The sequence below is a fragment of the Alligator mississippiensis genome, chromosome 4 (assembly GCF_030867095.1).
Source record: "Alligator mississippiensis isolate rAllMis1 chromosome 4, rAllMis1, whole genome shotgun sequence".
Classification (NCBI taxonomy): Eukaryota; Metazoa; Chordata; order Crocodylia; family Alligatoridae; genus Alligator; species Alligator mississippiensis.
The window spans coordinates 217,689,455-217,712,492 of NC_081827.1; the positions used below are offsets into that span (position 1 = coordinate 217,689,455).

General features: G+C 47.8%; 1 protein-coding gene across 2 annotated transcripts in view; it reads left to right on the forward strand.

Moving 5' to 3' along the window:
• The first annotated feature begins 697 nt into the window (after positions 1-697).
• GRB14 (growth factor receptor bound protein 14) overlaps positions 698-23,038 on the forward strand; it is a 143,113-nt gene continuing 120,772 nt past the window's right edge. For both annotated transcript variants that reach the window (XM_059727331.1, XM_059727332.1), the window contains exons 1-2: positions 698-813; positions 3,092-3,224. In XM_059727331.1, the coding sequence (XP_059583314.1) occupies positions 713-813; positions 3,092-3,224 (234 nt within the window). In that variant the 5' untranslated portion in view covers positions 698-712. The remainder of the gene's footprint in view (positions 814-3,091; positions 3,225-23,038) is intronic.

Here is a 23,038-nt window from a genome sequence, read left to right on the forward strand (position 1 = left end):
TAGGGGGCCAATGACTGGACAAATGTCACTTTTGTTAGCACCCTTAATGAATCTGTTTAAGACCAAAGCAAAAACAAATATCACTACTGGAGTGTGCATTCCTTTGCTAATTGTATATACAATTGAGCAAAAGCATGACAAACCATGCAAAATTAGTCAACAGGTAGTGTTGCTTGAACCCTGTAGTCATTGGAGGCAAATGCACGTCACTTTTTCAGATTCATAAAACAAAATCCAGCCTTCTTGAGAGACTTGGCAGTGCCTTCGCTGTCAAGCATTTCTACCCCTCGGCTCACGCTGCCGCACGGGAGGGAAGGTTTGCGGCTAGACCTGAACGCAGGGCGGGGAGACGGGAGAGAGCCGCTGCGAGGGGTGGCCACCACCCTGCAAACTTGCAGAAGAAAGGAGGGGTCGAAGAGCGGGACTCGAGCCCACGGAAAAGGAGAGAGAGGCTTAACACTGGTGGGGGAGAGAGATTAGCAGGAGGCGATAAGGAGCCGCCAAGCGAGCACAGCCTGTCAGCGCTGTCCCGGGAGCCGGAGGTGCTGGCTGCAGGAGCCCCGGGGCGCATCCCCCGCACCCGAGAGCAGAGCGGCCGCGCCGGGGCTCCGCGCTCCGCTCCGGCCGCTGCTCCCGCCGGGCGGCGCCGGCGCCGAGCGCAGCTCCGAGGCACGTGCTCCTGGGGCTGCTCGCGCCCGCGGCCGGCGCGGGGATGGCGGCTCCGCTGCCGGAGGGGCGGCGCGGCGCGGCCGGGGCTGCCCCGTGGACGGCGCCCGCCCGGACCCGCTCCCCGGCGGCGCCACGGCCAGACGGGTAAGGCTGGGGCCGGAGGGGCAGTGCCGGGGGCCGGCCCGGGCTCGGGGCTGGGCTGTCCCGTGCCGGGAAGGGCCACGTGCTGCAGAGCGCGCCCCCTTGGCTTCCCCTACCTGGAAGTCTGGAAAGGGCCGTGGGCCACAGGAGCCGGGCTGGGGGCGGCCGCCCCGCGACAGGCTGCCCGCCCTGCCCCCGAGCTGGCACTGCGCTGCCTCGTGGGTGTGAGGTGGTTGGGTGTGGAGCCCCCCCCTCCCGAAGGCGCTCGCTGCTGGCGGCAGAGCGTGGCCGGCCGCGCACAGATGTCACCCTCGTCCGAGGTAGTGTCAGGCGGGCTCCCTTGTGTGGGGTAGGGGGCGAAGGAGAGCCCTCCTGCCTCATGAGCCTGGTCTGGCCACCCCTGCTAGGGTCCTGTTAGCGGGGTGCTGCGAGGCCCATGTGGTGGAGGGCGGGGACTCTGTTTCCCCCCCTGCCACAGCTCTGGGCACAGCAGTTTCTGCTGCTATCAAGATGCTCACACAGGGGCTGGGAATGGAGCCCCCAACTACACGGGCCCAGCCGAGCAGGGGTTGCCAGGCTGGGACATGGTGGGGTGGCTCCCTCCTGCCCTGCTCCAGCTCCAGGCATAGCTGCCATGAAGCTGGCACTTTCCAAATACTCAGGGAGGGGGGGCAAGGCCCCCCTGCCTTGCTGGCTTGACCCAGCTCATCCCAGGACCCCAGCAAGGGTAGTTGAAGGAGGCCAACTCCCTCCACCCTCCCAGCCACTGCTGACCATTACTAGCTGGTGGTGGGGTGTGGGGTTGGGGAGAGGGGCAGTCCAGCAGCCTGGAGCACCTCTACCTGCAGGCTTGGACCAGTGCACCAACAGGCAAATGCTTGTTGGGTTCAATGGTACTCTAACAAATGGTGCATTTTGTAAAGCACCTTGGGTTAAAGCACTTCCCCGACATGCTTCCTGAGCTTTTTTACACACCCCTGAGGTGACATGAACTGGTGCTATCTCCCAAGGCTAGCTTCTTCATCCCAGGCTTGGAAGATAAGGGCTTGATTTGCCCAGGACAGTGAATATTAAAGCCATGGCTGTTATAACTGATTGCTCTCAGCCAGATTTGTACCGTGTCTCCAATGGAATTCAATTCAGTGGGGATTAAAAGTCTAGCTCACCTACTTAGCTTCTTATGAAGTTTCTGATAGTTTCACTAGGCTGAAATCTGGAACACCTTAGAATATTGTGAACACAGTATTTTTCCCTTCCTTCTAAAAACTACACTTGCTATCAAATGATTGCTCTCTAAATGCATTCAGAAACACAAGCAGTGGTCTTTTGCATCATTCAGTTTATTTTGATGGTCTGTAAGACTTGTATCGTACCAATCAGCAAGTGAAACCTAGAGTAATATTGGAAGTGAAGTTAAATATTAAGCTCAGAATATCAACTTGCACAAAGTGGGGGAGGGGGAGTGGAACTGGGTACTAGCAAAATCAAACCAGTATTTATGCTGTTTCAGTTTCTGTTGCCTGTGATGGAAGTTGTACATTAGATCCTCATTTTATTTTACATGTGAGAAAATATCTCAATGTTGCTTACAGCATTCTAAAAGCTTTGCATTTGGTTGCTTAAAAAGAGAGTTCTAAAACCATTCTAAGGCAAAAAATTTTGCAAAATGATATTGAAATTGATGAAGTTTGTAGATAGTGCTTGGCAATAATCATGGCAGCAAGAGAATTAGATTTAAGTAGCGCTTAGCATCTCCTATTAGTTGCTGTATTTAATAAGGCAGGAATGCAAAAGCATTGAGAGGCAGAAAGAAATGTCTTCCTGTGTGATATTCCAATCACTTTGGCCATTACCCTGCAAAATAACTTACCCACCAGCTTGGTTTACTGCAGCAAGTAGGCAAATTGAAACAGACTTGTAGTAATGGGTGTGTTTGTAAGACTGAAGTTCCACTGGTGTTCCTGAAAATACTTGCTAATTCCAGAAGCCAGTGCAAATAGATTCATACACTTATCCTGCAAAGATTTACATGCAAACGTAATTTTACACTCAAGAGGAAGTGCTGGGATTACTTCATGCTCAGTATTAAGCACATATGTAAAACCACATGCAGTCTGCTGGCAAGGAGCTAACAAATATAACTGATGACTGAGGCACTAAACATAATAATGTCGCTGTATTTAATAGATGGTGATTGCTTATTTCAGTTTTAATTCTGGTAGCAATTACATTGTGGTCCCTGCTCTACTTATTTATTGCTTTATGTTCTTTATTGATGTAGGAGAAAAAAGAGCCAACTTGATGTGCTGGAAATCCCATCAATTCCAAATCCATTTCCTGAGCTATGTTGTTCTCCATTTGCTTCAGTTTTGTCAGCCAGCCTGTTGCCCAAGGCAACTTCAAGAAAAAAACAGGTAAGATTTATTTTTGATAAGGCACTTGGATCTACAAACACTTCTATTTTTCTCAAGGTTTACATAAATTGTGTGTGCCTGGGAGAGGGATGGAGCTTCACATATACTTCTCTGGTGCTCTGGGGGGGGTCTACTGAGTGTGAGACAGACACAGAGAGACTAAATCTGGGTGCTCTTTAATGTCTGTAATACTGTTTCTGGATTAAAATCTGGAGATTGAGTGAGGAACTCTGTGAAAGTTGAAGTAATTTCCAGTAGCATTAACTTCTGTGGATGCTGTTGAGTCATTAAACCTCTCAGGGGCAGCATGAGTCTTACTGGAAAATGTTCTACGATTGTAAGTGAGGCCTGGAAAATGGCCTTTGCATTGAGGGTCTGGCTGTAAACTCCCATGTAGCTCTTTAAACTTGTTCCAGTAGAGAAGATGTCTCAACTCTAAAATCAATCAGGATGAAATTTTCACTCTCTTCTGTTTCCCCTCATATGAGTTTATCCATGGCAGGCCCTAACTGATCCACTGTTCCAATCACTATGTGGCTTTGTCTTTGTTTCTCCCAAATCATATTAGGCCTCTTTAACAGCCTGTGACTATGCCAATGATTCTCAGCCAGGAAGCTGTGGTACCATGCGGTGCCATGAGATCCTTTTAAGGGAATCATGGGGTGCTGTGCAATATTAGGTGTGCAAACTCCTACGCATGATTCATGAGAGAAACTTGGAGATTTCAAATGTGAATCCATAGTGTCAAAAACACTCACACCTGGTGTAATCCTTCTGAGTTCTTTGCAACACAAGTATTGTTCTATTATTTTTTCCATAGCCAAGAAACAAGTGGAAGTAAGAGCCGGCATATTCAGAGTAGAGGTGCACCGATACATCGGTCCAATATTGGATTGGCACCGACATAAATAAAATTGACTATATCAGAAATCGGCCTGAAGTGGCCAATAATTTGGCCAATAAATGCTCACGCGTGCATGTAGGCTCAGTGCGGCACGCAAGGAGCAAAAGTCTGGCAGCTTGGAGAGCTGTGTCCAGCTGGTAAGTCTGCTGTGGTGGAAGGTGTGGGGGGGAGGGAAGGGGCGTGGAGAGGCAGTGAGGGAAGGAGTGGGGCTAGGGTAGGCGCTGCCTTGCTGGGGTGGGGTGGGTGCAGCTCGTTGAGCCGTGGCTCGTCTGAGTGGTGCAGGGAGGGGAGGGGCGGATCCCGCTGCTGCGCGCTGCTTGTCCTGCTGCTGCTCCCACTGCTCGGCCCCAGCCTGCAGCTGCAGCCTGCCCTGCCCCACAGATCAGGGGGCAGATGCCCCCCCCCACATGTCCTCCTGGACAAACAGTGGGAGCAGCAGCTGGACCCGCTGGATCAGCAGCACACAGCAGCAGGAACTGCCCCCCTTCCCCCCGCATCCCCCAAATGAGCCGCGGCTCTGTCCCATGCCCACCCTGCCTGGCTGGGCAGTGCCTACCCCAGCTGCAGCCCCAGCCCCACTCCCTCCTTCACCATAGGGGACGTTGATCTGCCCCCCCCTCCAAGCCCCTTCCTTCCCTTCCCTTTTCACCACAACAGACTTACCAGCTGGACTCAGCTATATCGGAAATCAGATTGGTATCGGCCAATATGCCTCCTTAAAAATTGGCTATCAGCATCGGCACCCAAAATGTCTATCGGTGCACCCTTAATTCAGAGGGGTACCTTGAGTGTAACAAGGGTGTGTTGAGTCTAAAAAGGTTCAGAACCATTAGCCCAGACTGTCCGAGCTTGATGAACATCCTGGACTCCACCTTGGCTGAGGCTGATGTAATGTACAGATATAGGGGATAATCAGTAGGGCTGTGTAAAGTTTCAGTCCCTGATTTGATTTGGTGGAGATTTGGCCCAATTCAGTGGCTGAATCTCTGAATCCAAATCAAATCAGGAGACCCTTTCATCTCTCCAAATCTTTTCGGAGAGTTTCAGAAAGATTCAGCAAGTCGGACATAGATGCTGCTTTAAATGTTTTTTCTACGTACCTCAAGGTACCAGGCGGCTCATGAATGCTGCAATGCTGGGGTGGATGGAGTGTCCCAAGGGGCTCCTCGATGCTCTTGGCAGCAGACCCGGAAGTGGACCAGAAGCACTTCTGTTCCACTTCTGGGTCTGCCGGGGAGTGTGCAGGGGGTTCCCCCTGCACCTGCCCAGCTTGGCGACTGGTGCCTCCTGGGTCTGGGGGGGGGCACCCGGGGTCCCCCTGTGGCTGATCGTTGAGCCAGGAGATGCAGGGGGGCCCCCAGTGTGCTCCCCGGTGGACTGGAAGTACTTCCTGTTCACTTCTGGGTTCACCGAGGACGCAGGCCCCCCACCCTCCCCACTCCTGTGGGACACTCCATCTGCCGCAGCATCGCAGCATTCACCAGCTGCACTTGGTAGCTTGAGGTTTGTAGAAAAAACATTTAAAGCTGTGCGTATGTCTGAATCGCTGATTCTCTGAATCAGCATCAGATCTTCAGATTCAGCTGAATTGAATCAGGGATAGTGATCTGAATCAACAGATCAAATTACTGTCCCTGATTTGGGCCAAATACAAATCTGAATTGAATATGGCCCATTTCGTAGACCCCTAGAAATCAGCAGAATCAAGGGATAAGTGAGATGCCAATTCTTGAGCTCCAGATGGTGACAAAGGAGAAGATTTTTGCTTCAGTTCAGTATCATATTTTCCAGGACCTGATGTGTATGAAAATTGGATTCTATTTTTTTTCTGTTGCTGAAAAAGTTTTGCTTTCTGCCCTTGATAGTCATGGTACCTGTTTGTGCAGTTGTTGCTTATAGTTTTCAGTACTGAGTTTGGTTATGAAAACTTCATATCAGCTTTTACTACTATCTAGTTTCCCTGTAAAATGCTCACTCTGCTATCTCTGATAAGCTTTGGGGCCAATCATGCTCTTTGCATTCTTCTACTGCTTCATGTTCTGCATTCTAAATGCAGTATTGGTAGATTTATTCACTGGTAAATAGGTGTGCAGACAGGTTAATTAACTGGTTCAAGATTTTGCACAGTTAGCAGCACTTCTGGGTTAAAACTGAGGAGTTCCAACTCTCACTTCTTTTAACTGCTTGTTTTCACTGCTTCTTTCTAATGGATTTGCAATACATATAATGCACGCACAAATGCTGTACTTAATGTATCTCTGTTGAAATACACGGATGTTTGACTTTTCTGAACATCTTAAAGCCAACTACCTTAAAAAATATAGGGCTAGGTTGAATAGAAGACTTAAGTGACTTGAATGACACTGTGTAACATTTAAACGCTTCTCCTGCTGAAGTAGAATCTAAGGCCAAAAGTGAGATATCTAAGCTCCCTAAGTAATGCACAAGGAGAATTAAGTACCTCAGAAGTATGATCCAAATAAAATCCTTAACCTGAGCAGAAATCAGCCTAGGGCTTGACAACAAAGGATGTTGAGCACAGGAGTCTGTTTCACTCTGGAGCTCAGGTGCCTGAGCCATGGCTGCAAGAAGGTACCTCCTTCTACTTGAGATCTAGAGCAGAAATCCTTCTCCTGAAAGTATATTTCTCCCCCTTTTCTTTCAAAAGATGGAGTAAGAACTGCTGATTTCCTTTTAAATAATGGGTGGTAGCTAGGATAAATAAAAGCACAAGTGGTAGTGTCAACTTTTTATATAAAAAGCGAATAGTTAGTGGCCTTGCCCAGACTTGTGTTTTAGGCTTTTCTCAGTCTGTGGGGTTTCAGACCAACATTTCCCATTCCTTAGGCAGGTACACTAACCATCAGGCTACAGGTCAGACTCGGTGGGAGGCATTCCCCACTCCTTCTGAAGCTGGGCAGAATGAACTGTAGATTCTACAGTCATTGGATAAAAATAGATATAATCCTGGGAACAGATTCTGAAATGCAGGATTTCTTGTGAGAAATCCCAGTGAGTGTCCTAACCACTAAGATAGGGTCATAATTCTGCTATTATTGTGTCTAGCCCAGCAAATCTTGCATTCTTGTTTGCGCAGTGACAAAGCTTTCACAGGGTGAATGTGGAATATGCATCTCTCCCTCCCCCTAACAGTCTAGCTTGCTCTCCTTGGACATGTCTGTTTAAATGTTGACTGAGAAGATCCTATGATTCAGGTGTCCCTCTTAGTAGGAGAGCACTCTAACCCAGGGGTGGGCAAAATGGCAGATCCAGCTGGGTGCCAGACTTCATTTCCCAGCAGCCCCTGGCCGCATCTCTGTGGCTGGTTTCCATGGAGACCCCAGCAGTCCTGGGACCATGCAAGCAGGGGGCCAAGGGTTCCATGGAGAACAGCACCAGCAGTGCTGGCAGGGAGCTGCTCCGGGGCTGGGATCTTCAAATGGTGACAGTGTGGTTTGCAGCTGGGGCAGAGCCATGTTCCTCTGCCTGCACACCCTGCCTGGGCTGTGTGGGCAGCTGATTGCAGTTGTGCCTTGGCTCTGGACTATGCTGTCACTGCCACAAGATCACAGCCGCGAGCACCTCCCTGCCCAGTTGGGTACTCTGCCGGTGCTGCTGGGGCCAGTCTCCATGGAGAGCCTGGCCTCCTGCTGTTACAGCCTCCCTGCTGTTGGGGTGTCCATAGAAACTGGCTGCTATGACTTGGGCAGAGGCTGCTGGGAAATGGAGTCCACTGTGGGCCGATCCAGCTCACCCCTGCTCTAACCATTAGGTTTCTATACATACTGGAGGTCATACCACCTGTCTCTCCTTCTCCAGCAACATAGTAAAGCAACTACAACTGCATTTTGTGAGGGACCCAATCCTTTTGATGTGTAGGAGGTATGTTTACTAGATCAGGCCTGTCAGGGAACTTAAGCATCTGTCTACATTGTTTCTGGATCCCAACAGAGCTTAGGTGGAAGCTGGATGCTCAGGCTGGGGCAGAACTCAAAGTGGAGATGTCTAGGGAACTTGCCTCTTGTATAGGGAGGCATCTGGTAAGTTTTAGGTGCTTCCAGAGTTAGGCAGCTGCTTTAATAGAAACTTAGACAGTTTTGGTTCACAAGAACTCAGATGCCTAAAGTCTGCCTAGGTCCTGTTTGAAGTGCGTAAGGTGATTCTGCCCCTTAGTAACTTTCTTTACATAAAAATAAAAACTAAAGTTCTATCAAACCATACTTTTATTTGGCTAAAGGCTTTCTCTCTTGTACTTCTGTTTTGATATAATTCCCTGTTAAATGCTTCCCATATTATGACACTTCCATCCCACCTTTGTTTCTTTTTCTGATGGTTTTACACAGTAAACTAAGGTAGAGAAAAATTAAAGTAAGATTCTTAAGTTTAGCATGTCGCTACCCGATAGCCTTGTATGTAAATGCAAAGCAAATCAAAACTCCGCTTTAGATACCCTGCCATATAAAATAATTTATTCTTACATAAACGGTTTATGTGAAGACTGACCGCTCTCTTACAGACACTTGAAGGATATGGGGAATGTCTTGGGCATTTAACAGATTGAGAGGGAATTTCTAAATTTCCCCTTTACTCTTTGAGCCTTGAGAAGGAAAGATTATATATGACCTAGTCTCTTAGGCTATTGAAGATACTTGCATATTCCTCTTCTTTTCTCCCATCACACTACAAATCATAGTAATAATTATTCCTATTTTTAAACATGGGTTGATTCATTGGGATATTAACATGAACGTTTCAAACATATAATGTGCCTTTGTTGTCTATACTGAATAATTATGGCCTCCAAAGCTTCGTTAAAAAACAAACAAATAACCACAGCCCTTGTGCCACCCTCTAAAAAGCCTTTAGAATCACAAATGTATGTTACATAGCCTAACTGAAGTTGTTAATTCTAGTTTGTTTGTCACCTTTCTGAAGAGATGGAGTTTGCACTCAGACCAAAAAATGCCCAAAATATTAGCATGAAACTTGAATATTTATTTTGCTAAGTTGAAGTTTTCATTCTTCACTGATGTCCTCTTAAATTTCACCTATTTAAATCAATCATTGCCAAACAAATTACAGTGAATACTGACTGACGAGGATGTCCTTTTTATTAGGTTGACTTGCTGAAAATGTTCTTCCTTGGACTTTTCACTTGTTTTGATTGCAGAATTATGAGTTGCCTCCATGTGTGGGTTATAGGACGGATGTGTCTAAACTATTCAACACTGTATTGTCATCAATCAGCCTCACAATTTTTTTTTTTCATGTAGCTTAGCAAAGTTTTTCATTATGCTGGCATTAATATGTGGGAGTGAATGGAACTTGACCCCATGCAGAGTGCTATGGGGGCAGTCATGCACTCGATCAGGGGGTGGGCTGCACCTGCAGTTGCACTGTAGTGTCTGGGGGAACTATGCTTTATGCATCTCCTGCCCCCCAATCCCTCCTTCCCTGCCGTCCCTAGCTGGCTTCTGGGCCCTGGCATATGGGCAGCCTTCCACACCAACCCCAAATGCCTACCCCCAACACTTCTCCCCCCAATATACAAGAGTAAGATTTTATTTTGCATATTATTTTATGCAATCACCTCTGTATATAGTTGTGGCGGCGAAGCGCCCCCACAGGCGAGTGAGGGGGAGAAGAGGGGACCCACAGACCTTAGACCCCGAGAGCAAGCCCCCAGAAGGGCATACATACCGGCAGAGGGGCAGCGGGAGGAAGAGCCGCAGCCGCACGAGCCGCCATTACGCCGGCTCTGGCAACAGCTGTTCACCACGCGGCGAACAGCTGAGCCAATCCCAGCGGCCGGAGCGGCCGCTGCAGGAGGATTCAAAAACGCTGACAGGACAGGGAAAGAGGGAGAGCCAGGGGGAGAGAGTACGGGTGCGCGGCCCGTGCTGCAGGCTCTCGCACGGAGCGTCGAGGACCCCGCCTGCGGGTCTCAAGCAAGCGGTATAGGCAGGAGCGGGACGCCTTTCACCAGCAGCCAGGAGAGAGGTGGTCAGAGAGTGCACGCCAAGGCACTCTCTCTGCTGCGTCCTGAAGCGGCAGCCGCACAGGAAGCAGGGGAGCGCCCTGCGGACGGGAGGAAAGGGGAGATAGCGGAGGCCCCAGGAGGGGGCTGGAACCAGGGGAAGCAACCACCAGCTCCCCCTGCTCCAGAGGAGTGTTATCTATAAGGGAGGAGAAAGGAGAAACCCCTCTCTGCAGGAGAGGGGAACGACCGAGAACCGGGGAACCGGTCAGAGGCCATCATACTGGGCCTGGCAACATCTGAAGGACATCGCCCAGCGGCTGGCGTGTGGACAGGGTGTAGGGGAGGCGGAGCCCCGTGGATCACCATGTCCGATAACCGTGAGTACCACCGCCTATCGGGAGGCCCCACCCAGGATAAAGAGCTCCACTGGAGACCCCTCCGAAGGTAATTGAGTACATCCAAGTCTTGGCAGGCGAGTTGAGGGGAGGGGCCACACCCCGATAGGTCAGACGGAGCGAGGCGCTGGCTCCACAATAGTACTAAAAAAACCCATAAATCAGGACAAAGATATTGTCTTTTTAAATAAAATGAAACTGTTTAGTAGATGCTTTATTTTTAGTGCATGATTTGTTCTTTACCTATAACTTGTTAAAATGGTATGTTCTGAAATTTTTTGGTGTGTGCAGCCCTTGACAGCTCACCAAAACTCGTTAAGTGGCCCTCCAGGTGCAATAATTGAAATTTAAAAAGAGAAACAGGGGCTGGAATTTGGGAGATTCTACCAAGGAAGAGTACACAGCAATAGCCTGCACCCTTAGGGAGAGGATTAGAAAAGCAAAGGCAGAAATTGAATTCAAATTGTCAACAGAAATCAAGGACAATAGAAGTCCTTCTTCAGATGCATAGGAAGTTAGAGAAAAGGGAAACATTGGACCTCTACTGACTAAAATGGGATAGCTGACAACCAACACCCGGAAGAAATCCGAACTACTAAATGATTATTTTGTGTCAGTATTCCACCAGTCCAAGGCTGTTACCCTGCTTGACAGGATACAGGACGATCGAGGTGGGGGTGATCACTCACTAGCAGTTGGCAAAGATCTTGTGAGGTAGCATCTAGAGAGGCTGGATATCTACAAGTCAGGAGGACCGGAAGAACTGCACCCAAGAGTGATGAAAGAACTGGGCAACATCATTGCACGACCCATGGCAAAGCTATTTGAGAACTCATGGCACTTGGGAGAGGTTCCAGAAGACTGGAAGAGGGCCAATGTGGTGCCTATGTACAAGAAAGGAAGGAAGGAGGATCCAGGGAATTACAGGCCAATCAATTTGACCTGAATCTCTGCAAAAATCTTGGAAAAAATTATCAAAGAATCCATTAGCAATAGGTTAACAGAAGGCAACATTCTAATAGATAGTCAACATGACTTAATTGAGGGCAGGTTGTGCCTGACCAACCTTATTTCCTTATATGATCAGGTAACAAACCTCCTGGATAAGGGAGATGAGGTGTTGATGTCATATACTTGGATTTCAAAAAAGCCTTAGTCTCCCATGACACTCATGGTAAAATTTGGGAACTGAGGCCTCAATAATACAATGGTCCAGTGGCTAGGAAACTGGCTCCAAGGCAGGACACAGAAACTAATAATAGATGGAACGGAGTCAACGTGGCATTTGGTGACCAGTGGCGTCCCCCAGGGTTCAGTACTCAGATAAGTGCTTTTTAAGTTATTCATTAATGATTTGGATTTGGGTGTTAAAATTGGACTGACAAAGTTCACAGATAGCACCAAGTTATGTGGAACTGTGGTCACGCTGGAGTATAGGCTGGGGATACAGGCTGACCTGGACAGGCTTGCAAGGTGGGCGGATCAAAATCTGATGTTCAGTGCCAAGAAGTATAAGGTGCTCCACCTGGGGAGAAACAACCCGCAACATGCTTACAGGCTTGGCAGTGCTACATTTGCTAACACCAGAACCAGAAGAGACCTGGGGTCTTGCTAGACCATAGAATGAACATGAGCCACCAATGCGATGTCGTAGCTGGCAAAGCAAACAAAACAATGGCATTCATCTACTGATGTATCTCAAACAAAACTAAGGATGTCATCCTCCCACCTTATTCAGCCTTGGTGAGACTGCAGCTGGAGTACCGCATTCAGTTCTAGCACCACCTGGTGAGATTCGTCCCACGACTGGGCGGTACATATTGAGGGTTATAGATTGTACAGAAAGGACAGGGTGGGGAAAAAAAGGGGGAGGGGTTGCGCTCTATGTCAACGAGCAATATACATCAACCCTCATCAAGACGGAATCGAAGGATGAGGAAGTAGAAGGATTGTGGGTTAGGCTACATGGGGGGCAAGGAGAAAGGGATTTGGTGGTAGGGGTCTGCTACAGGCCCCCACACCAAGGGGAAGAAATAGATTTGGGGCTTCTGAGGCAGCTCTCAGAGACCATAAAAGCTAAAGAGGCGGTAGTCATGGGGGACCTAAACTACCCAGACATCTGCTGGGAAACGCAGATGGCAAAGTCCCACCGTTCACGCAGGTTTCTAACCTGTGTACAGGACCTCCACCTGACACAGGAGGTACATGGTCCCACTAGGGGGAATGCCATACTGGATCTGGTATTGGCAAAGGGGGATGACATGGTAGAGGACCTACAGATCGGTAGCCATCTGGGGGACAGTGATCACCTACTAATAGAATTCTTCATAAAACGTCGAGTGGGTAAGGTATCTAGTAGGGTGAAAGTGCTAGATTTTAGGAAAGCTGATTTCAATGAACTCAGGCAATTAGTCAAGGATGCGCTGCAGAGTAAGAGTTTTGAAGTGATGGGAGCCCAAGAAGGGTGGCTGTGCCTTAAGGAAACGATCCTTCGGGCACAAAGCAAGACGATCCCTATGTGAGGAAAAAGAGGGAAAGGGGCCAGGAGGCTTCCTTGGCTGACCACAGAAATCCAGGGCAGCTTAAGGGCCAAAAGGGGAGCACATAAAAAGTGGAAACAGGGAGAGATCACCAAAGACGAATATACCTCCTCTGCTCGCGCTTGTAGGGAGGCAGTTAGATGGGCCAAAGCTACCATGGAGCTGAGGATGGCATCCCAAGTAAAGGACAACAAGAAATTGTTTTTTAGATATATAGGGAGTAAAAGGAAGACCCAGGGAGGAATAGGACCCCTGCTAAATGGGCAGAAACAATTGGTGATGGACAGGGGGGACAAGGCTGAACTCCTCAACGAGTTCTTTGCCTCAGTGTTCCTAAGCGAGGGGCACGACAAGTCTCTCACTGGGGTTGTAGAGAGGCAGCAGCAAGGCACCAGACTTCCATGCGTAGACCCTGAGATGGTGCAGAGTCACTTGGAAGAACTGGATGCCTTTAAGTCAGCAGGCCCGGATGAGCTCCATCCGAGGGTGCTGACGGCACTGGCCGACATCATTGCAGAGCCGCTGGCGGGAATATTTGAACGCTCGTGGCGCACAGGCCAAGTCCCGGAGGACTGGAAAAGGGCCAATGTGGTCCCCATTTTCAAGAAGGGGAGGAAGGAGGACCCGGGCAACTATAGGCCAGTCAGTCTCACCTCCATCCTTGGCAAAATCTTTGAAAAAATTATCAAGGCTCACATTTGCGAGAGCCCAGCAGGACAAATTATGCTGAGAGAAAACTGGCATGGGTTTGTAGCAGGCAGATCATGCCTGACTAATCTAGTCTCTTTTTATGACCGGGTTACAAAACGCCTGGACACAGGAGGAGGGGTGGATTTCGTATACTTAGACTTCAGGAAGGCCTTCGATATGGTATCCCACCCCATACTGGTGAACAAGTTAAGAGGCTGTGACTTGGATGACTACACAGTCCGGTGGGTGGCGAATTGGCTGGAGGGTCGCACCCAGAGAGTCATGGTGGATGGGTCGGTTTCGACCTGGAAGGGTGTGGGCGGTGGGGTCCTGCAGGGCTCGGTCCTTGGACTGATACTTTTTAATGTCTTCATCAGCGACTTGGACGAGGGAGTGAAATGTACTTTGTCCAAGTTTGCGGATGACACAAAGCTATGGGGAGAAGTGGACACACTGGAGGGCAGGGAACAGCTGCAAGCAGACCTGGACAGGTTGGACAAGTGGGCAGAACACAGAATGCAGTTCAACAAGGAGAAATGCGAAGTGCTGCACCTAGGGAAGAAAAATGTCCAGCACACCTACAGCCTAGGGAATGACCTGCTGGGTGGCACGGAAGTGGAAAGGGATCTTGGAGTCCTACTGGACTCCAAGATGAACATGAGTCGGCAGTGTGACGAAGCCATCAGAAAAGCCAATGGCACTTTATCGTGCATCATCAGATGCATGATGAATAGGTCCAAGGAGGTGATACTTCCCCTCTATCGGGCGCTGGTCAGACCGCAGTTGGAGTGCTGCGTGCGATTCTGGGCGCTGTACTTCAAGAGGGATGCGGATAACCTGGAGATGTCCAGAGAAGGGCCACTCGTATGGTTAAGGGCTTGCAGACCAAGCCCTACGAGGAGAGACTAGAGAACCTGAACCTTTTCAGCCTCCGCAAGAGAAGGTTGAGAGGCGACCTTGTGGCTGCCTATAAGTTCATCACAGGGGCACAGAAGGGAATTGGTGAGGTTTTATTCACCAAGGCGCCCCCGGGGGTTACAAGAAATAATGGCCACAAGCTAGCAGAGAGCAGATTTAGATTGGACATTAGGAAGAACTTCTTCACAGTTCGAGTGGCCAAGGTCTGGAACGGGCTGCCAAGGGAGGTGGTGCTCTCCCCTACCCTGGGGGTCTTCAAGAGGAGGTTAGATAAGCATCTAGCTGGGGTCATCTAGACCCAGCACTCTTTCCTGGCTATGCAGGGGGTCAGACTCGATGATCTATTGAGGTCCCTTCTGACCCTAACATCTATGAATCCATGAAAAACCACACTTCTGGATAGATGTGCAATATCGGATCGGCACCAATATAAAGAAAATTGTCTGCATCAGAAATCGGCCTGATATGGCTGATAATTTGGCCTATAAATGGCCTGTGGATGCGTGTAGCTGCAGCTCAGCACATAGGCAGTGAGCAGCACAGCATGGAGAGCTATATGCAGCTGGTAAGTCTGTTCTGGTGGAAGGCAAGGAAGGGGAGAGAAGGGGAATGGGGGGCAGATCAAGGCCCCCGGAGTGAGGAAGGAGTGGGGCTAGGGCAGGGGCTGGGGCAAGCTCTGGGGCAGGGAAAGTGCTGAACAGAGCCACAGCCGTGCGTGCCGCTCACCCGGGAGCTACTGGTTCGGCAGCTTGTCTGGCGCTTGCCCGTCCATCTGGTGGTTTTCACCACAGCTCACACCGCCAGTCTAGGAAGGCATTGGGGGGGGGGGGAACGTGTGGCCCTGGATCTGCGAAGGGTGGGCTCTTACCAGCAGGGTGGGGCTGCGCTCGGGGCAGGTGGCAGTGGTGCTGGGACAGGGACAATGGGGGAGGGGGCTGCAGCCACCGCAAAATTCGCAATAGCTCCCCCACGGCAGGGGTGGGGGGGTAGAGGAAGAGGCTGCTGTGCCCCAACTGCAGTCCCCTAGTGGGAGGGGAGGTGAGAATTAACCCCCTCCCTGCCCCCTTAGCTTTAATGGGGCCATGCCGGGATGGCTGTGATCCCTGCTGGTAGGACAAGGAAGCGGGGGGAATAAACCCAATCCTGGGCACCCTGACAGAGCCTGCTGCCCCTCTCCTGCACCCCTCACTGTTCCAGTGGTGGGGGTGGGGGCATCATCAGATGCTATCCCAGCATGGTCCTGTTAAGGCAGAGGTCAGAGAGGCGGTTAATTTCTTCCTCTGTCTCTTCTGCCTTGGGGACCGCAGCTGGGGTATGCCAGCTCCAGGCACCCCCTGCACCTCTGCTGTTCACCCACAGACAGGCAAACCCCAGCTACAGGGGGTGAGGGAAAGGAGGGAAGAATTAAACTTCTCCTTGCCCACTTTGCCGTAACGGGGCCATGCTGGTATGTGTCTGGCCATGTTCCTGCCCCTGCTTGGGCTAGAGAACAGAGGGGCAGGGCCAGCCCTTCTCTCTGGAGCAGAGAGCTCAGCCCAGCCCACCCTCTGGTTTAACTTAAACTAGGAAGGGGTCTGGGACAGAAATTCCATAAACTAGTTGGACCCAAATCAGTTAAGTCTGATACTACATTCAATCAGGTTTATCTTAAACCAGTTTCAGCCATTTTGAAACCAGTTTATGTGCACTGAACTTATGTTCTGTTACAGGTTTAAACCAATTTCTGATCACTTAAACTAATTTATGTGTAACTTCTGTCCCTAACCATAATGAGTCTGTAGAATTACCTCTTTACTAAGGTGCAAAATACTATGGATGTAGACAGAGGACAGGATGCATTTGGCATAAATAACACTCATATATGTTCAGAAAAGAATAATTAAATATCATGGTTCAGGTCATTGGATGTTACTTAAAGAGATCAGGAATAATTTTTTTTCTCCTAGGCTAGGTACAGACATTGAAAGAGCCCAAGGCAGAATCCAAATTATGTGGTTTTCTGTAAGTGATATAGTTTAGATCAGTAATGAACAGAACACACACTTGCCCTTTGGTTGGGGGGGATGGGATCAAATCTTAGAGTGGGTTCAACCATGGGCAACTGGTGCCTCCCAAGTCTGGGGGGCACCAGATCACCAACCGGGGGAGGGGGAGTCCCCCAGTGGCCGATTGCTGAGCCTGGAACCACCAGTGGTGAAACCGGAAGTGCACTTCTGATGGTTCTTCTGGTTTCATGCCTGGCGCTTCCAGGGGGTGCATGGCCAATATCAGGGGGTGCACATGCACCCCCTATGCATCACCAATGGGTTCCACTATTTTTAGACTGCTCTTTGTGTGCTGAACTTCTGTTCTGTTACTGGTATAGACTGGTTTTCGATCATATAAAAGTGCAATTTCTATACCTGGCTGTAATGCAAGTGTGGGCAAAATGGCCGATCTGGCTGGCAGCTGGACTCCATTTCCCAGCAGCCGCCTGCCTGCATAGCTGGGGCCAGTTTTCATGGTGACCCCAGCCACTGCTATGCTGAGAAAGCCCAAGGCTGGGGTTGCCATGGAGATCAGTCCCAGTTGTGCTGGCAGAGCAGGAGGCAGGGCAGGGGGCTGCTCCAGAGCCACTGCCAACTGGATCTGGCCCGCCGGCTGGACTTTGCCCACCCCTGCCCTAATGTCTATCATTGTATAATTTGTACCTTTCAACTCTCTTGTGTGCTAATTAAGAAATTCTATATACCCTCCTTAATTATAATCTTTGTTTGTACATTTAATATGTATATGTATGTCTATATATACGTAGGGTCTCAAATGAAAGCCTGCAGTAAAATGTATGTTAATTGGGGAAATATGTGACTGGTCAGAAAAAAATTGTATAGTTTTCTTTTTCTATTTCTGCTGATCAAATTAATTAAGCACAAGTATTTAAAGGAGTGTTGCAGTCGTTAAATCTTTGTTTTTGCAGTCTTTTTGACAAAACAATAATCATTTATATTAGAGTGACTGTTCTTGCCCTGCTCAAGGATAAGCCAACAATTATTTCACCACAAAAGTGGTTCAAGGTAATTAGTGCCTTGCGTTTCCTTGAATCCAATTTCAAGTGTAAAAATAAAACTTCAACAAATCTGAAGGTGAAGAACACTTCATTCCTTTCAGGTATCTTTCTACATTTGTCTCTTTCTTGGTGTTCTAAACAAATAACTATTTTTAACATCTAGAGACCAAATATACACTAAAGAATACACAACTTCCATTTCAGGAAAGTAGTGCTGTAAAACAGCATTTTATTTATTGCACTGGAACTTAAGTTCACTTCCATTCAGGATTGTGCAATTTACATCAGTAACCTTGTTAAAGATTATTGGCAAAGAAGATCTTTATGGCAAAGAACAAAACTTTCCATTAAATATTTAACTATTCAGAGGTTAAGTTAAACCTCAAGCATTTGACTCTATCATAACTAGAAAGCCCTTTTATTTTACAGCTGCTATGGTTCAAGGTCTTTCAGTATCTGTATTTGAAACCTCTTTTTTCCCAGTGGATTACAAATAGCATTGTTATTGCATTGTTAGTCTCAGGCACGTAGCAAAGTTGTCAGAGACAAAACTTGAGAACAATAAAATTATATCTTGATTTTTAAAAATCCTCTTATCTTGGTGTTGAGCTGAAGTAAAAAGAGGGAGGAGGGGATACTTGTGTTCCTACTTTGGTACTGGATCTCATAGCTACATAGTTGCCACTATATTAGTGAATATTAGAAATGTAGACTATGAACTATCTTCGTTTCAGATTCATTGTCACACAGAACGTAAATGTTTATAGAACTTGAGGTAAAATTAGGATTTTATTTCCTTCAAGTTTTGTTGTGCTAAATTTCTCCCCCCCCCCCCTTTTTTTTTCTGAAAAGGAAAATCTTACATACGTGTGCACTATAAAGCACTGATCAGAAAAAAACATTTGATGCTAGGTGGTAGACACTTAAGGATTTCTCCTCTGCTTCAGTTAACGTGAAAAAGTACAGCATGTCAAAAACAAAGCCTAGTCTGTGTAGTGCTTTTGTAGTGGTGCAACTGTCCTGATTAAGAGGTATGATTTTATTTAACCACTGTAGTTAGGCCAGTACAATTCCTAATCTGGTTGCACTTACGCTAGTATAAGGTGTCTTATCCTGGCATTGGTTATCTATCTGTACTGGAAAAAAATAACACTGATATAGTCATGTTTTAAATTCTAGTATAAATGGGTCAAAATCAAGGGGCTTGTACTGCTGTAACTATCCTGGTACAATTAAATTTGTCTGTGGACAAGGCTGTGTAAGCAATCATACATTTTCAGTTCCAACTTTGATAATTTATATATATTTCACATGTGTCCCTTCTCTAGACAGGCTAGCCTTAGTCAATGTATCAACTTTTAAGTGATGAACATGAGTCACCAATGTGATGAAGCAGTTGGCAGAGCCAATCACACCTTGTCGTGCATCTGTAGGTGCTTCACAAACAGGTCCAGGGAAGTGATTCTCCCCCTCTATGCGGCACTGGTCAGACTGCAGCTAGAGTATTGCATCCAGTTCTGGACACCGCAGTTCAAGCAGGATGCAGACAACCTGGAGAGGGTCTGAAGAGGAGCCACTCACCTGATTAGAGGCCTTCAGGGAAGGCCCTATGAGGAAAGGGCTAAGGAACCTTAACCTCTTGAGCCTCTCCAAGAGGAAGCTGAGAGAGGACCCTTGTGGCGGCGTACAAATTCATAAGGGTAGAGCAATATGAAGTAGGCGACGATCTGTTCACCGGGGCACTCCCTGGAATGATAAGGAACAATGGCCATAAGCTACTAGAGAGAAAGTTTAGGCTGGACATTAGGAAAAAGTTCTTCACGGTCAGGGTTGCCAGGGGAAAAGCAAGGGCAACATTGGACTCCTGCTAAACCAGATGGGACAACTGATGCCCAGAAAAAAGGCAACCTATTAAATGGGTATTTTTTTTCTGTCTTTCATGAGTCCCCTGGGATGCCCATGCTCACTACAGGACAGGAAGGTCCGGGTGAGGGAGATCCCCTGCCCTCCATCAATGCTGGCCTCGTGAAGGAACACCTTGAGAGGCTGGATACCTTCAAGTCAGCTGGCCCTGACAATCTACAACCCAGGGTACTCAAGGAGCTGGTGAGCTTCATAGCCCAGCCCCTGGCACGGATCTTTGAGAACTCCTGGTGCTCTGGTGTAGTGCCCAAAGACTGGAAGGAGGCCAATATGGTGCCTATCTTCAAGAAAGGGAGGAAAGTGGATCTGGCAAACTACAGGCCCATCAGCCTGACCTCTATTCCGGGGAAAGTCTTAGAAAAGTTTGTTAAAGAGGCCATCCTTAATGGACTGGCTGATGCCAAAATCCTGAGGGATAGCCAGCATGGGTTTGTTGTGGGTAGGTCTTGCTTGACAAATCTCATTTCCTTTTACGACCAGGTGACCTATCACCTGGACAGGGGAGAAGAGATTGATGTCATATATCTTGACTTCAAAAAAGCCTTCGATCTGGTATCTCATGATCACCTCTTGGCAAAACTGGCCACTTGTGGCCTTGGGCTCAGCACAATCCACTGGCTGGGGAATTGGCTCCGTGGTTGGCCCCAGAGGGTGGTAATTGACGGAAGTCAATTGTCATGCTGCCCTGTGACCAGTGGGGTCCCCCAAGGCTCTGTCCTTGGACCCATATTGTTCAACATCTTCATTAATGATGTGGACATTGGAGTCAGAAGTGGACTGGCCAAGTTCATCAATGACACCAAATTTCGGGGCATAGCGTCCACACCTGAAGACAGGGAGGCGATCCAGGCTGACCTGGACAGGCTCAGCAAATAAGCAGAAGAGAACCTGATGGTGTTTAACACTGAAAAATGCAAGGCTCTCCACCTTGGGAGGAAAAACCTGCAGCATCCTTATATGTTTGGCAGTGCTACGCTGGCTAGTGCTACGGAAGAAGGAGACTTGGGGGTCATCGTTGACCACAAGATGAATGTAAGCCTTCAATGTGATGCTTCAGCTAGTAAAGCAAGCAAAATGCTGGCTTGCATCCATAGATGCTTCTCAAGCAAATCTCGGGACGTCATTCTCCCCTTGTACTCGGCCTTGGTGAGGCTGCAGCTGGAGTACTATGTCCAGTTTTGGGCTCCACAATTCAAAAAGATGTGGAGAAGCTTGAGACAGTCCAGAGAAGAGCCACATGCATGATCAGAGGTCAGGAAGACAGACCTTATGCCAGCAGGCTGAGAGCTATGGGGCTCTTTAGCCTGGAAAAGCACAGGCTCAGGGGTGATCTGATGGCCACCTATAAGCTTATCAGGAGTGACCACCAGTATCTGGGGGAACATTTATTCACCAGAGTGCCCCAAGGGATGACGAGGTCAAACGGTTTTAAATTACTGCAAGACCATTTCAGGCTGGACATAAGGAAGAATTTCTTTACTGTCCAAGCCCCCAAGGTCTGGAATAGCCTGCCATCGGAGGTGGTTCAAGCACCTACATTGAATACCTTCAAGAGTAAATTGGATGCTTATCTTGCTGGGATTCTATGACCCCAGCTGACTTCCTGCCCTTTGGGTGGGGGGCTGGACTCTTCTGAGGTCCCTTCCAGCCCTAATGTCTATGAAATCTATGAGTGTGGAATGGGCTCCCAAGGGAAGTGGTGCTCGCCCCATCCTTGGGGGTCTTCAAGAAGAGACTGGACAGGCGCCTGGCTGGGATCACATGACCCCAGGGTTGGTAACTTTTCTTGCCTGCCAGGGGCAGGAGGTCGGACTAGATGGCCCACTGAGGTCCCTTCCGATTCTATGAATCTAAGTTTTTACAATGAAAGTCCAGCCATGTTTTGATACTTACTTGTCGGATTTAGAAGTCCCAGCTTCTGCTTTGAATATCCCAATCTTTTCTGGTATGAGAAGACAATGAAAGATGACAAATGCTTTAAGTGGAAAAATAAAGAACACACAAGGCTGAATTAGCCTGTTTATCCACATGCTACAAATCTGGAGACTTTTTAAATCATGTGTTGGAAGTAACAGCTAAATTGTATTTTAAATAGATTAGTAATGTCAGCCTACCCAATGTGAGTACTAAAATACCCACACTAACTTGCAAATTGCAATAGCCTCTGGTACAAATAGATTATTTTAGTTATCAAGTAACCTGTAAACTGTAGATAATATATTTAGAAATCACCTCAAAATGACTTCCTTGAATTAAGCTAATTATTGGTTTAATCATACTTAATGTCAAGTGATAAAATAACTAAGAGGCTGAACAAATTTAAGAGGAATAAGGCCTTGAATTTTATAGCCATTCCTATTAACTCACAGGTGAAATAATAAGAATAAAACAGGTGCGTTCTCATTCAGTGTCATACTCCTGCTTTATCGATACCTACAGTTAAAATCAGCATTTTGCTTCTTAATGTTGGAAGTAAATAAAGCCAAATCAAAGGCAATCTGGTGCCCTGCATTCACTGACACCTGCCCCACTCTTCTCTTCCCCCCCCCCCCCCCCCAGCTTTATATGCCCATCCTCTTTGCAGCACCAGCGGTCTTCTACCACGTACCTCAAAGACAGTGATGGCAAGGTTGCTTGGAAGTGATGGCAGAAGAGAATTTCCTCAGAGGGGGCAAAGATGTCACTTCCTCTCCAAGTCATCTACATAGAGATCTCAGTGTTGTAGAAGGACAACAAAGGATGCTCACTGAGAGTAACTGGTCTTGGACTTAACACCTCACTGAGTTGTGTCAGGTAGTCCTCATGTCAGAGCTATAGCTTCAGTAGACATCACACTCCTGCTGGTGTATTTGTAATTTCTCACCTGGGACATGCATTTGGCACAGATAATGTCTCTTGGTCTGCCCCTTATATTTGCTTAAGCAGTCGGTTCAGATTGTCCCATCCTTTCAGAATGATGCCTTATTATCAACTTCCTGGGCTTTGGGCCTTGTATCCGTGGTTAGTTCCTCATCTTCACATCCTTATGATGTGTGGTTACTGAATGGCCATGATACATAAAAGGCAGGTTGGTTCTAGGGTTCCTTGCATCTTTTTCAGAGCTATTTTGTTGGGATTCGAGGTGGCATCTGGTTAGCTGACCTTCAGGAGGAAGACACTATCCAAACAGAATGACATAGCTGTTTATTAATAATAGTAGGAGATGCAGGATGACATTTTAAAGTTACCCAAGTAACTTACAAGCTAGAGCCTACTGAAAATCATGGAATTTCAGCTTCAAAGTTATTTTAGGTAATTCTAAAAAAAATTTCCTTTAGGTTTTATTGCATCTTTTTTTCCCAGTGGACTTAGTCTTTAAGTCATTTTAGTGCTTTTGATAATTTTACTTTAAGTCATATGAAACTTGAATCTGACATAA